The sequence below is a fragment of the Lingula anatina genome, chromosome 6 (assembly GCF_051362555.1).
Source record: "Lingula anatina isolate TDL-2025a chromosome 6, LinAna3.0, whole genome shotgun sequence".
Lineage (NCBI taxonomy): Eukaryota > Metazoa > Brachiopoda > Lingulata > Lingulida > Lingulidae > Lingula > Lingula anatina.
This window is the reverse complement of record NC_141772.1, coordinates 14,836,205-14,849,182: the sequence shown is the minus strand read 5'-3', so window position 1 is coordinate 14,849,182 and position 12,978 is coordinate 14,836,205. Positions and strand designations below refer to the sequence as shown.

General features: G+C 35.1%; 2 protein-coding genes across 2 annotated transcripts; both read right to left on the bottom strand.

Annotated features, from left to right (window-relative positions):
* Positions 1-2,127: 2,127 nt before the first annotated feature.
* Positions 2,128-7,277, bottom strand: LOC106170997 (uncharacterized). Its single transcript, XM_024077290.2, has 4 exons — positions 7,201-7,277; positions 5,843-5,986; positions 4,029-4,429; positions 2,128-3,498 (listed from the first exon to the last, which is right to left on the bottom strand). Exons 2-4 carry the CDS (start codon positions 5,983-5,985, stop codon positions 2,687-2,689), a joined length of 1,356 nt encoding a protein of 451 aa, XP_023933058.2. The 5' UTR covers position 5,986; positions 7,201-7,277; the 3' UTR covers positions 2,128-2,686.
* Positions 7,278-9,743: 2,466 nt separating this feature from the next.
* LOC106170985 (uncharacterized) lies at positions 9,744-12,667 on the bottom strand. Its single transcript, XM_013551057.2, has 4 exons — positions 12,198-12,667; positions 11,174-11,319; positions 10,695-10,786; positions 9,744-10,411 (listed from the first exon to the last, which is right to left on the bottom strand). Exons 1-4 carry the CDS (start codon positions 12,388-12,390, stop codon positions 10,195-10,197), a joined length of 648 nt encoding a protein of 215 aa, XP_013406511.2. The 5' UTR covers positions 12,391-12,667; the 3' UTR covers positions 9,744-10,194.
* Positions 12,668-12,978: the final 311 nt, after the last annotated feature.

The window sequence follows — 12,978 nt, the reverse complement described above, 5'->3', positions numbered from 1 at the left end:
TCTATTAGAAGTAATATTCCAGGTACATGGTTTTCCTCAGTATATTGCATGAGATCATAGATTAAACGAGTATTTTCCCCTATGTATCTCCCTTTTAGGAAACCAGTCTGTTCTTTACTTATCAGTTTATCCAATACCGTTTTTATTCTACTTGATACGACACCTGAGGCAATCTTGTAAACGGTATTCAATAGTGTAATAGGGCGCCAATTTTTTAAAAATTGTTTTGGTCTATCCTCCTTCGGAATGCATGTTATGATTCCCTCCCTCTACATGTAACTTGACGATATTATACTATGTGGTGTCTGAAGTGTCATAAAAGCACAAAGGAGTGTCGCAAAAATGTCTATTCCTACAAAATGAAAACTGCAAAACAGCCACGCTGCTGAAGTGTCAATCAATTCTCCTCGCAATCCTATCTCCTCACATAAAAGATCACGCAAATGGGCCGCTTAAGTCTACATTAATCAAAATAAACCAAAAATCGGTTATCCGATTCTTACAATGACCATTTGGATCACCACTTTCCGAAAATCTGCTGGTCCAAAATTAAAATCGACAGGTTCAATTAGACCAGACGTTGAATACCTAGAGCATTAATAACAGTAATAACAAGACCTTGATTTTGCCAAATCTTATTTCATTTAGAACTAGAATCATCATTAAGAATTATACAGTTTAGAAAAAAAATCAATTAAACCGAGAATGTCTTTTGAAAGCTGTAGGTGACGTAGAGCTTTATTTATCTCTCAGAGATTTCATAATCGTTACAGTACGGGCGAAATTTCGAATAATTGTACTGGCGGAATAATGACAACGCCTGAAAATCCGAAAACCGAGCAATTCTCTTTCCGTAACAGATTGGAATAATAAATTCGCATAAAATTAAAGTTAACCCTTATCATACATGTACCCGCATATTTTCCTACAGGGTGGGGCAGTTTCATGTGTTATAAATCAAATACCAATTTTTTTAGTAATAACATCACTGAAGCTTTGGGTAAATTAAATAACATTACAATTCACATTATTGGAGAGCTTCAATACTAATGCATACTGATGTAGGTAATTTTAGAACATTAATTAGCTAAATAGTTCTCATAATATATCTAAACAAAGCTTGCACTCTGTATCATACTAACACTCTAATTGATGAAAAACAGAAACAAGCCGGATTATTTTCCAAAAGAAAAAAATATACAAATAAACAATAAAAATCCGAATGAGGAGAGCAGATGCACAGGGGCGGACGGAGGCTGTCTTCTGGGTGACGGTCAGAATTTACAAGTTTACATTTAAGGGCATTTTTTTCTGTCGAAAGACGGTAAAAAATGGAGGATGACTTACTAGTTTGACAATTTGCACAAATAAATTCTGAAATACGGTATATACATTAATAGACAAAAACAAAGCTTATATAAATATATATATATATATATATATATATATATATATATATATATATATATATATATATATATAAGGCGCTTTGGTCGCATTATCAATTGTTCACAAAATGGGCGTACCGGTAAATTCCGAACAGTAAGCGCCATCGCGTTCTCTATAGCTTAAATACATATGGCGTTAGTTACATTTTTCTGAAAAATATGTTCAGTTTGTTCTGAAAGCCCTGGTCCCAGTTTCACAAAAAAACTTAAGTCAGGTTCATTGTCTAAGAACTTAATTACCAATGTTTCATGGTCACATCTTACCCTATCAGGAGCAATGTACACAGTAATAGCATTCTCATGGAAATCCTAGTCAACTGAGCCAGGGAAGTGACTCAAGTTTGTTTTTTTTTTTGTGTGAAACTGGGGCCTGAACTCAAGGCCCTGACAGTCGTGTTCCTGGCTGCTCTTGCATATCACCAATGACTCCGTCAAAATAAAAATTCAAATGAAAATTAAGTTTCGTTATTTTGGGCTCAACAAAGAATATGGAAAACTTTGAACATTGATTAATTCATTATTTTTAAATACAGCAAACATTTCTGAACGAATAATAAATCTGCGTGTACTTATCATTTTGACTGCAGGTTTCATGCACAGTTTACATAGGGAGACATTATCTTCTCGACCTATCATTTTCATCAATTCCAACAAAATCTGAAGCACATACATATAGTTAATCGTTATTATTATTATTTTGCTTAGTTCTTATGAATTAGGTGCGTTTGGTTTTCTCCAAAAGAGATCTTATTTTCTTGATATTCGGGTGCGTTTCGTCCTGTCCATGTAACTTGATCTCTTCTTCTAATGCCATATTTAAATATTTGCTGGAAGCTTCCATGTCACCTTTCTTTGAATATGTGCGCCCTAAAAGTCGCAAAGAAAGCGGCAATTTCTCTCTGGGGTATTCATCACAGTTGTTTTTTTTTCACGGAGTATTCTGTGATATATGACAGATGTACTGTACAATCCTACCGCATCATCGAGCTTTCCCCACAGTTCGTGTGTGAGGCCGCAGCTGTGATAACAGCTTGCTACATCTTTATTTATACAGCCAGGACCAAACAACTTGTGCCGATATGATAAAGCTTCGTTACAGTAGTTGATGGATGCTTGGTAGTCTTTTAGATTCCTGTAAGATCTCCACAATAAATTAAACATATCAAAGACCATACTTTCTGGGATACTGTTGTTTGTATCCTCCTTTACAATACGCTCTGCACCTTTCAAAGTACTGATCACGTCCTTGATTCTTTGGCGTAGCCCTCTCCTAACATACGTAGGCGACGAAACTCTTTCATCTTAATACGAGCCAATCTAGGAACGGTTTGGATGTCGCCCACCTGCATTTTTGGCAAATCTTTAACAGCTGAATCACTCATTTGTTGTTGCTTAATTTCAGCCTTCTCATTCAGACAATGGTCCAACTTGGTCTTCATTTCTTTTAGCTCGGCATTTCTTCTATCTAGTCTCTGCTGAAGATCGAGACACTGTGGTTTCATGGTCTTCATTTCTTTTACTTTGTCATCTCTCCTGCGCAAATCATAGTACAGATTAGGTCTTGTCACTCTTTGCCGTTTCTGTGCTAACCCAAGTCGGCAATGAAACTCTTGAACATCTTTCAAAGACAATGTAGGATCGGTTTGGATGTCGCCAATCTGCTTTTCCGGTAAATCTTCAACGGTGGTCGTAAGAGCTGAATCACTCATTTGTTGTTGCTTATTTTCATCCTCATTCAGACAATGATCCAACTTGGTCTTCATTTCTTTTAGCTCGGCATCTCTTCTATCTAGTCTCTGCTGAAGATCGTGACACCGTAGTTTCATGGCAGCCATTGCAGATTCATGCTGGCTCACCTTATCTTCGCACTGCTTGATGTGCATTTGCTGCTGAATCAAGGCGTCATCTTTTATTTTGATTAATTTCTGAGCATCCTCCAACTCAATCTGAGCATCCTTCAAATTGATCTGAGCATCCTCCAACTTGGTCTTCAGTTCTGCGTTAGCAGTCTCAAGATCAATGTACGTTGGACGGGAGTTTCCCTCTGGAACTGAAAATATAAGCAATGTTGCATAGAAAAATGCGCCGTTTTGATTTCTTAAATACACCTGAGCATTTTGCCAGGACTTTTCAAAAATCTTTTCAAGAAATAGCCAGTGTCGTGTGTATTGTTCTAGTCTTTTTCACAATTACAGTAGGTAAAGCTTGCCCCCTTAGCTGGGTAAATTTGTACCTCCAAGGTCCTTCTCCCTCTCTTAAAATATGATCACAAGCGAAACATAACAAAATAAAACACATTTACAGCATTATTTGTCCCCGTCTACAGTTCCAAATTCCTGTGTGAAGAAAGACATTGTTTCCTTGGGCCCCAACTTTATACCGCAGAATTCTTGTTTCAGTTATGACATATCTGTTTGGCATCAATAACGTGATCAAAACAATGCATCAGTGCTCAAATGTTATTTATATTTTCATTTACTTATTCTGGTTTAACTTCTGTTATTTACTATTGTTAAGTGGCTAGAAAATAAAAAAAGCTCTAAAAATATACCAATAATCTGTACTTAATGCAATACTCACATCCAAGCGAAAAAGACAACTTCTCAAAATCGATGTCCTCGCGTCTGATATGAGTTAAGCGCCGTATATTCAAGGGCAAATCTTCAACAGACGCGTCCATCAGGATAGGGACGACAATGTCTTCACTCGTCTCGGCAGCTTTATGCAACGCCAATTCTCTTTCATGCTTGCACCAAGGACTTGTAAGAAAATCTTTTGAAAGAAAACAGATAACAAACTTGCTCCTGTCCAGAGCTTCATTAATACAAGACACCGTTGAAGTACCTAGGCGGAAATCTCTTTTGGAATAGCAGCAACTGATTCCTCTTTTCTCCAATGTGTCCATGATACTTTCCACAAACTTAGCATCAGTATTACTATGAGCCAAAAATGCGTGATATTTTTCTCGAGGAAGCACACACCTAGAAAGACGAACGCAACTCCTTAATTATAACACCGTCATTGCAACGTTATACACCCAGACCCAATATAGAGGTGCATTTCGCATGCTGAAGTGTCCAAAATAAATTTGAATGAATTCAAAGTTGTATTCAATTTTTTTAAACATACACATGTATAGAACAAAAGTCTCAATTTTAATTCAAACTTTAATTTTACCATGTCTCAACATTTAAAGGTAACGTATCTTCTGGAAACGTATGGTAACGTACATGTTCCGGGTCATTAAACTTAAATTCTTTTACTGCGTTCCGATATATTTTGTAGTGTTTTAGTCATGGTAAATTATACATGACGTAAGGATGTAGGCTAATGCTTATATTTATTAAAACTATAACTCAAGGTGCTTTGCGGCATGGCTAACACTACGTTACGTATCACTGGTTAGTATCACTGGTTACATATGTTCCCTAGAAAAATTATCAAAAAGTTTTTGTTTATGTACTTGCAATTGGTGCAATAGAAAGTATTGTGATTCCATGATTGTTTGACATTTCTGATATAATATTTGGATCATGAGGGGAAAAAGTTATTTAATGCTTATTTTACTGTAGGTAGGGTGTATTTTACCCATTTTTTAAATATTCAGTGACAAGCAAACTAAAGTCACTCAAAAACAGTAAACTGCTCTATACAGAAGATTATTATAGTTTTTTTACCTGTAGGAGATGAATCAAAGAACAAAACCAGTGATAATCGCATTTTCAAATGAGTAAAACGTTTCAAAGCTGGGCGTTTTGCATTTGTGACAGTAACGTACATGTGTATGTTCCATTTTGGGGATAGACGATGAATTATTTTTTATTGTTCCTGGTTCCAGGAGAGTGAAACTTTGATACAGTTTTGTTCATGTGGGGCCCATAGCTTGCAATCTATGCACTAAATAGTTTAAAGAGCATGCCTGTGACATCAATTGCACCTGTATATTGGGTTTGGGTGTATAATTTGAAAAAAATATGATAATAATGAAAATGACTGAAAATGATAATAAATTTACTAATTAACCAATTTATATATTTCCCTATTTGTTCACATACACGAATACAACCTCGATAAGAAAAATAAATAAACAAAAGAAAAATGACACATTTATACATGGACAATGTCGTGACAAAGATCTAGTGAACAGACCGAATGTTTGACTGATTTTCAATACATGATTATACAGCGTAAATGTGATTCAGCTTTCATGAATTATATTATTTTCTCTGGTTATGTACTCATTAAAAAGCACAGTAATACCATTCAATCACAGAATGTGCTAAATGTGAATTTTACTTAATACCTAATTTTTAAAATATCTTAATCACACACATGGGAAAGAATATACATAGACGATGGTCGCTAAATTAAAAAAAAATCAGTAGTTTACTTACATAGGTTCCGTTGCATTGCCGTCCTCTAAAGATCCGTTAGTATCATTGTCAACTTTTGGTGTTGTGTTGTCATCAGATAAAGATATGTCCATCTCACTCAGGGAGAGATTGTCAGTTCCCGTAGAAAGATCAGAGACCTCCATTCTGTAATTGAATATAATCGAATTATGTAACCCACTATGTGTTTCAGATATTAATAAAATAAAAAGGTATATCTGTTCCTATTTCTTTTCTTTCTTTCTTTAAAATATATTTTCCCTAAAACCCCAAATCATTGAAAATGATTTAGACCTATATGTAGGAACCAAGCTGGGGTAGCGCTAACACTTGCCAATTTAGCCACATGCTTAAACTGACATTTTAACAATTTAACAATTTTGACAATTTAAAAATTGGCTAAACAAAATACAGTTGATTTGACTTGTTTTAGTCAAATTTAAGCCATTTGAAGAAAAAAAAGTGATGAAAAAGTAGCACTTTGGCTAAACTAAAAAAAAAAAAAAAAAAAAAAAAAAAAAAAAAAAAAAAATTGCTAGCGCCACCCCAGCCAAGATATCATCTAGCCTAGGCTAGACATAAATTGAGTAAAGCCCTATTTTGTCAGGGAATAAATTATGCTTCAATTTGACTTCAAAATGCAAGACGATTAGTCGAAGAGATTGAAAAGACCCTGGAAGCTTACTATATAGACACACATACCCCCCATGCACACACACTTACAAACACACAATATTAAATACTACATGATAAACCACGCTTGATCAGATTTAGACAGTTTCACTTATTTTTCACCCGCCTATAGGGCCTACATCTGAAGTACAGGACTTTACAAGGCGAATATAAACCACTAACAAGACCTGAATGGCGGGTAAATAGGGCCTAAACCAACTCAACGAATTCCGTTATTCGCTGCATGTTCCCTTTTTAACAACAGGCCTGTACAGAGGCAAACTAATTTTTGACACACATGCAATCCTTTCATAGATTTTTCACATGGGTAAACAAGAAAACAAACCAATATTCGCCCAATCTGCAAGTATGTTAAGTGAGATAAAACAATACAATTTATTCCTAAGTAAACGCAATTGGAATATGCACATGTCATATAATGACCAATACACTATACTGATATGTCAAATCACGCCCTGTTCACTTGCAATTTTATTCTTTAAAAACGTAAGTCCACGAGAGAAATTGCGTCAGTAAAGAGGTGTGTAAGAAAGGGGAATCCCCAAACGATACAAATGAGGACAACTTTTCAACAATTAAAACCACCAAATATAGCTTGCCTCATATTCAATCTGTTATAATTTCCATTTAAATATAGTCTTAAAATCTAAGTAAACCAAACTACTTACATGGAACTGGCAGTACACAAGCTTTCCTTGGTATGAGGCTTATTTTTTCCCAGACGCGGGGCTAGCAACCCGCAGTGTCGAGCTTAACGACGCAGTGACGATGGGGAACCCCCGACGCGTTCTGGTGACGCAATTTCCGGTTCCGCTGAGGGCCTTATAATACAATACTCCGTTTTTTAAAAATGCTATTTATAAGAAAGACAGAAATGGCGTGTCTGTATAGGATACGAGCTGACGTTCAAACTAAACTCTTCTTATATAATACTGGGTAGGGTAAGTGTGTCTGCATGTGTGTGTGTGTGTGTGTGTGTGTGTGTGTGTGTGTAGGCCCTATGTGTGTGTGTGTGCGTGCGAGCATGCACGCGCGCCTGTGTGTAGCCTTGTGTGTGGTAAATATAATGCACCCCTAGCCTCTGATGGTTGTTTATTAGGCATTTATTCTTGGGTTTGAAAGATGCTAGAAACCCACCCTTGACTTCCCCCACAGCTTTTAATTCCTAGTTAAGTTTTTGGTTCATTTGTTGGTGCTTGTTCTAATTCTATTGATTTTATTGAGATTTAATGGGTCTATCCCGCTTAACTCAAGATCGTAAAACTTTTCTTCTGACTATCCCAATCTACAAAATGTTTTATGTTACATAATGTCTGTTGGTTTTCTGCTTTACTGTTTATGTGTGCATTAATTAAGGGTGATTAGCAATTTTAGGTCCTTTTTTCCTTTCTTTTTATTTATTTATTTTATTTTATTTTATTTTATTTTATTTTATTTTATTTTATTTTTTTGCTAAACAACGAAAATACAGACAGTAGATGAAATAACCACGTTCTGACTTAATTGTAAGCCTAAGAGTGAAGATATATTTACTGTGCCTATACACTCAGAAAGGTCTCTTGTAACAAGACTTGCTGTCGACATTTTGAAACCGTCTGGAGACAGTTTGTCTCTGTAAACGAAAACAATGGGAGCGTAGTCTCACAGCACATCACGACACACTCAGTTCAGCACATCTAACACATCACAGTGCACATTCTTTGACACTTACTTTTTATACATTTCTATTTTATAAGTTCACAGTGGAATTTTTATCGTTCGTTTTGTCACATTAATTAATTAATTAATTTATTTATTTATTTATTTATTTATTTATTTTTTGTCTGTGCATTAAGGAGGAAAAAATTATATTAGCAACACTTTGTTTATCAGCATTGTTGATAAAGGGATATGTCATAAGTAATTACAACAATAATAATAATAATAATAATAATAATAATAATAATAATAATAATAATTAATGGCAGATTAGAACAATACTACATTTCCATATATTTACATGCTCTGAGGAGTATTCAAATTAAGCCCTTCGTTGTTTTAACAAGATATGGCGTTTGCGTGAATTTTGATGACAGGAATCCTCATTTGTAGCACTTATCCTTCCTTTTCCTGTTGAAAATGTCCAATTCTATAAAAAGAAAAAAAAAGCAATGCCAAATACTGCTCAAATCCCTCTCCATCGTCCAGTCTTCTGCAGAAAAGTCTCTTTGGATGACCCTGTAGAAACCCCTGTAAAAGTAAAAAAAGTCCCTATTTCATCTGTATAGTCACGAGAAACTTCTTTGACATTTCATTGTGGTTGGCCTTGCGAAACCGAATACCTATGATGTAATTGTAATTTTCGAACACTGATTCAGCTATTGTTTTTATTACTCATTAGAGCTTGAGAGTTTAGATTTTGCTGATGACAAAATGACTTTCCAGGAGGAAATTACATTTTTCTTCGCTGTTTTTACTGTTGGCAGTGTGCTTGTTCGAATTCATTTTTTGTGGGTTGTATATGTATGATTTAAGGACTTATTAGCTCAGAACGGTTTTCCATCTGAATGCATACATGTACCACATACATGCAGTTTAGGTATGCATGCACATGTATAAACGTATATTGATTCATTTTGAAGTGCAACAGCCAATGTGCTAATCCATATGGTTAATGGCATCTTTTTTCTTCTAGCCTATCCTCTAACAAATAAAACAATGAAGTTGTTTCATTGCTCCAAAAGAGCCTCTTAGAATACTGAATAACGGTTTATCTGCCTTCTCCATAAAATACAGTTTGACAAGCTGTATCAAAATTTTATATACCTGTAGGGCCTTGTCTACATGTAAATATGTCTCCGACTCATATTTTGTATTTTATTATCATTATTCCCCATCATATGTATATACAGTAGTTAAAGACTAAAAAGTTGTTGATACCTTCGTTTGTTGAAAATTCAAAAACAATTTTTAAATAATAGCACTTCCTTGATTCGGTCTATTCCGATGTTCCTCGTGGAGTCTCAAATACGTGTATTTTGCACATAGATAATACTAAGAAGTTTTTTAAGTATTGGAAAAAAATTTTTTTTCAGAATTTTGAAAGAGGGGATACAAAAAATAGGAACATATAAAATAGCACGTGTGGGATATTCTGACTTGCGAACTGGAAACATGTTTTTAACTCCTTTTTGAAATCAAAACACGTAGGACTGAATTTCGGATTCTTTGTTCATTGAAGTAAAAAACAAGAAAGGACAGGTATTTAGTGATATTTATTATCCTTAATTTTTACCATATATCAAATACATTATTTACATATCTTACAATAACTGGCCTCTTTAGAAAAAAAAAATAGATGATATAGAAAAAGACAATGGATACACACATTACTAGCTGTACAAGTTATGAACAAATAAATAAATAAATAAATAAAAAATACCAACCCACTTTTTCGTTGGAAATCAATTACGTTTGATAAAAAATTACTTCACATCTTCACCTTTTTTTCGAGAAATGGAAAAATAACAATAAATAAATCCCCGAGACATCTGGTGAAAACATGACAGGCAATTTACATTCATGTTCGCAGACTAAACGGAGAGAACAATGTGTTTCACAAATCCAGACATCACCATCACGTCCATTATAACGTCAATGTCATAGTAAATGCGTCAACAACGTCATAGCCATTTGGTCAACAAATGCATCAAGATGAATGTCACGATTGGATAGAGACCGATACTGTATATTGGGGACCCGATGTTCATTGAACTGCTGTTCGACAGAGGAGTTTCAGGACATAGTTCGTCTTTTACATACATGGATATATTTCCTATGGCCGCTGATTTCACTGTTCTCCAATCCTGATCCGTTCCGTTCGTTTCCAATATCATAGCACTATAGAAAAGAAGCGTATAAGGGTAAAATACTATTGTACTGATTAACCGATTTTTCTGATGACATTGTATGTTTAAAGGACAATATTATCTTATACATCTGCCTATCATAAACTATAACTGTTTGGCAAATGCTGCATTATTTCACTAGTTTACTCATTAAAATCCATACATTTTTACTATCATTATTTTTGCGGTGATGTTAAGTAGATTTTATTATATCAGACGCCTCAGTTGTTTGGTACAACGAGTACACGTAGAGCTCGAACAAAACTGACATTTACCTGAATTCTATTAACCTGGTAATATTTCTCGGAGCTGTCCATTTAAACGTCTTTTCCTGGGCTCCATTTTTAGTGAGGAAAACCGCGTGAGACTGAAATAAAACATAGATATTTGAACCGACTATTGGGTTAATGGGCACTGACTCATGTTTATAATTTTTTATCTTATAAAAACCCGACTTTCACGTGTAGTTTGGTGGTTAGCGCCAAATTCATAAAAGATCATTTTATCAACAAAATGCGAAACGCTGTTATGTAATAAATTACTTCATAACAAACCGAGTGAAATTTCATTTCGTTTTCCATCAAGCGCTACACTTACACAATTATTTCAGAGAAAGCTCATTTAATATGCACATCTGATTATAAAATCCAGTACAACTTTACAATATTTTACTACATGTGTACTGAATCGTATCATTGAGATTCCGCTACAGACGACCAAAAACAGGAGAAAGAAGGCAGCTCCCATTACTTACAGCTATCCCCTCACAATTTAACAGTCGTAAGGCATCGTCACCATTAAAAGCGCCGATGGTTGTATGTTCGGAGAAGTCGCAGGTACGTAAATGTGCCTCCATGACAACTGCTGTAAAAGAGGCGCCCCCGGTAGCCTTGACCATAACTAAAGGAAAATGAAATATTGGAACGTTAAATAGTCATTAACTTAACAATTGAATTATTCAATAAAAAATCTAAATTTTACTGGGAAGTTTTCTCGAGCGTCAAGAGATTAACTTAATTTCAAACAAAATATGTAAAAAGTTTATGTACGAAAAAAAAAAACGAGTAACATGCAAGTCATTTATTTCGTTAACAGCTTGGTGTATCGTGAGCAAACCAGCACAAATTCATCTTTGTACAGTGGAGCCGAAATAGTCTCATCACCTTTTCAAAATAATGTACGTAAGTAGTCACGTTTTTTCGTGTCCAAATGTGGCGTTTTAATTTTCTGTTGATGAGAGTAGTATGATTTAAAGACCCTGGTGCAAAAAACCAAAATTTTAAAACACGATAAATTGTTACAACCTGAGCACCAAATCGTGCACGTTTCTCTCGGGGACAATATATCCACGAACGATTTAGTGTATGTGCAATTTGAACTTTTAAACATGGGTCATTATCGGTAAAGTTTCAAAAGATAGCCAAGATGTATTTTACTGGAACATTTTTTCCGAGATTTTTTTCTATTTTGCCATTAACTTTAGTCAAAGTCGTGCATTCTTTCCATTGTAATACCCATTTGTTTTTTTAAACTGCCTTACATATCGGCATACATGCAGCTCTACTATAAAAATACTTAAAATATAACACAATGTAAATTTTGATTGTCTTTTTTTGGGGCAATTTCTGATCGTTTTAACGTGAAAGACAAAATCGGGGCAATGGTATTTGAACAAAGATAGGAAGAAAAGATAAAAAGATGAACAGAATGATATTTAAAAAGAAAGAAAGAAAGAAAGAAAGAAAGAAAAGCTAAAAAGATAAACAGAAAACAGTTACCTTCCAAACTTTCCCCTGGGGTATAATGGGACTGGCTCACGTAAATCCTGAACGGCGTCCCTTCCTGGCGCACTTCAACTTGTTCTCTCAACTCGCAGGATATGTGAGAAGTTACAGATTGCGGAATACTGTACCCAGTAATACCCGCACAGAGAAAAGTAATCATAAAACAAGTATAGCCCCTAATATGCATTCCGAGTCTACAGTCACCACGTCTCTTTTTACTTTGATTCTAAAACACAATTCACAGTTCGTTTATACGGCGCTTTATGCCTCATCACTTTCCTGTTATGATTTGGAAACTTTTTCCTGATTCACTTTTAGTTATTGTTTCAACATGGTCACGGGGTTTAGCCTACACCCTGTCTTAATCATCACTTGGCAACAGGACAGACGCACAACGCACTTGGTGGCGTGATCTCAGCCCATGGCGCTACTCACGGTGCATTGACGGTCATCGGCTGTCAACATGAGGAGGGAAATTGGGGGATGCAGATTCAGCAACATGTTAACGTCGCCCCCTTTTAGAAATTTTCATTTTCGGTGGGTGCTTTTATTTTTCCATGTAGTTAAGTCAAGTGAACTTTCAAGATTAATTATAGCGTTGGTTATTGCTAAAGGCCCATCTGTTAATCACTATTTACAACAAGTGCACTTCACAGATACGTATTACGGCCACTTTGTATTTATTTTATTTTGAAATTTCGACTTAATAAATGCATATTTTAAGATAACTAATTCGAACTTTTGAGTTATTGACCCGAAATTTACGAGTGACTAA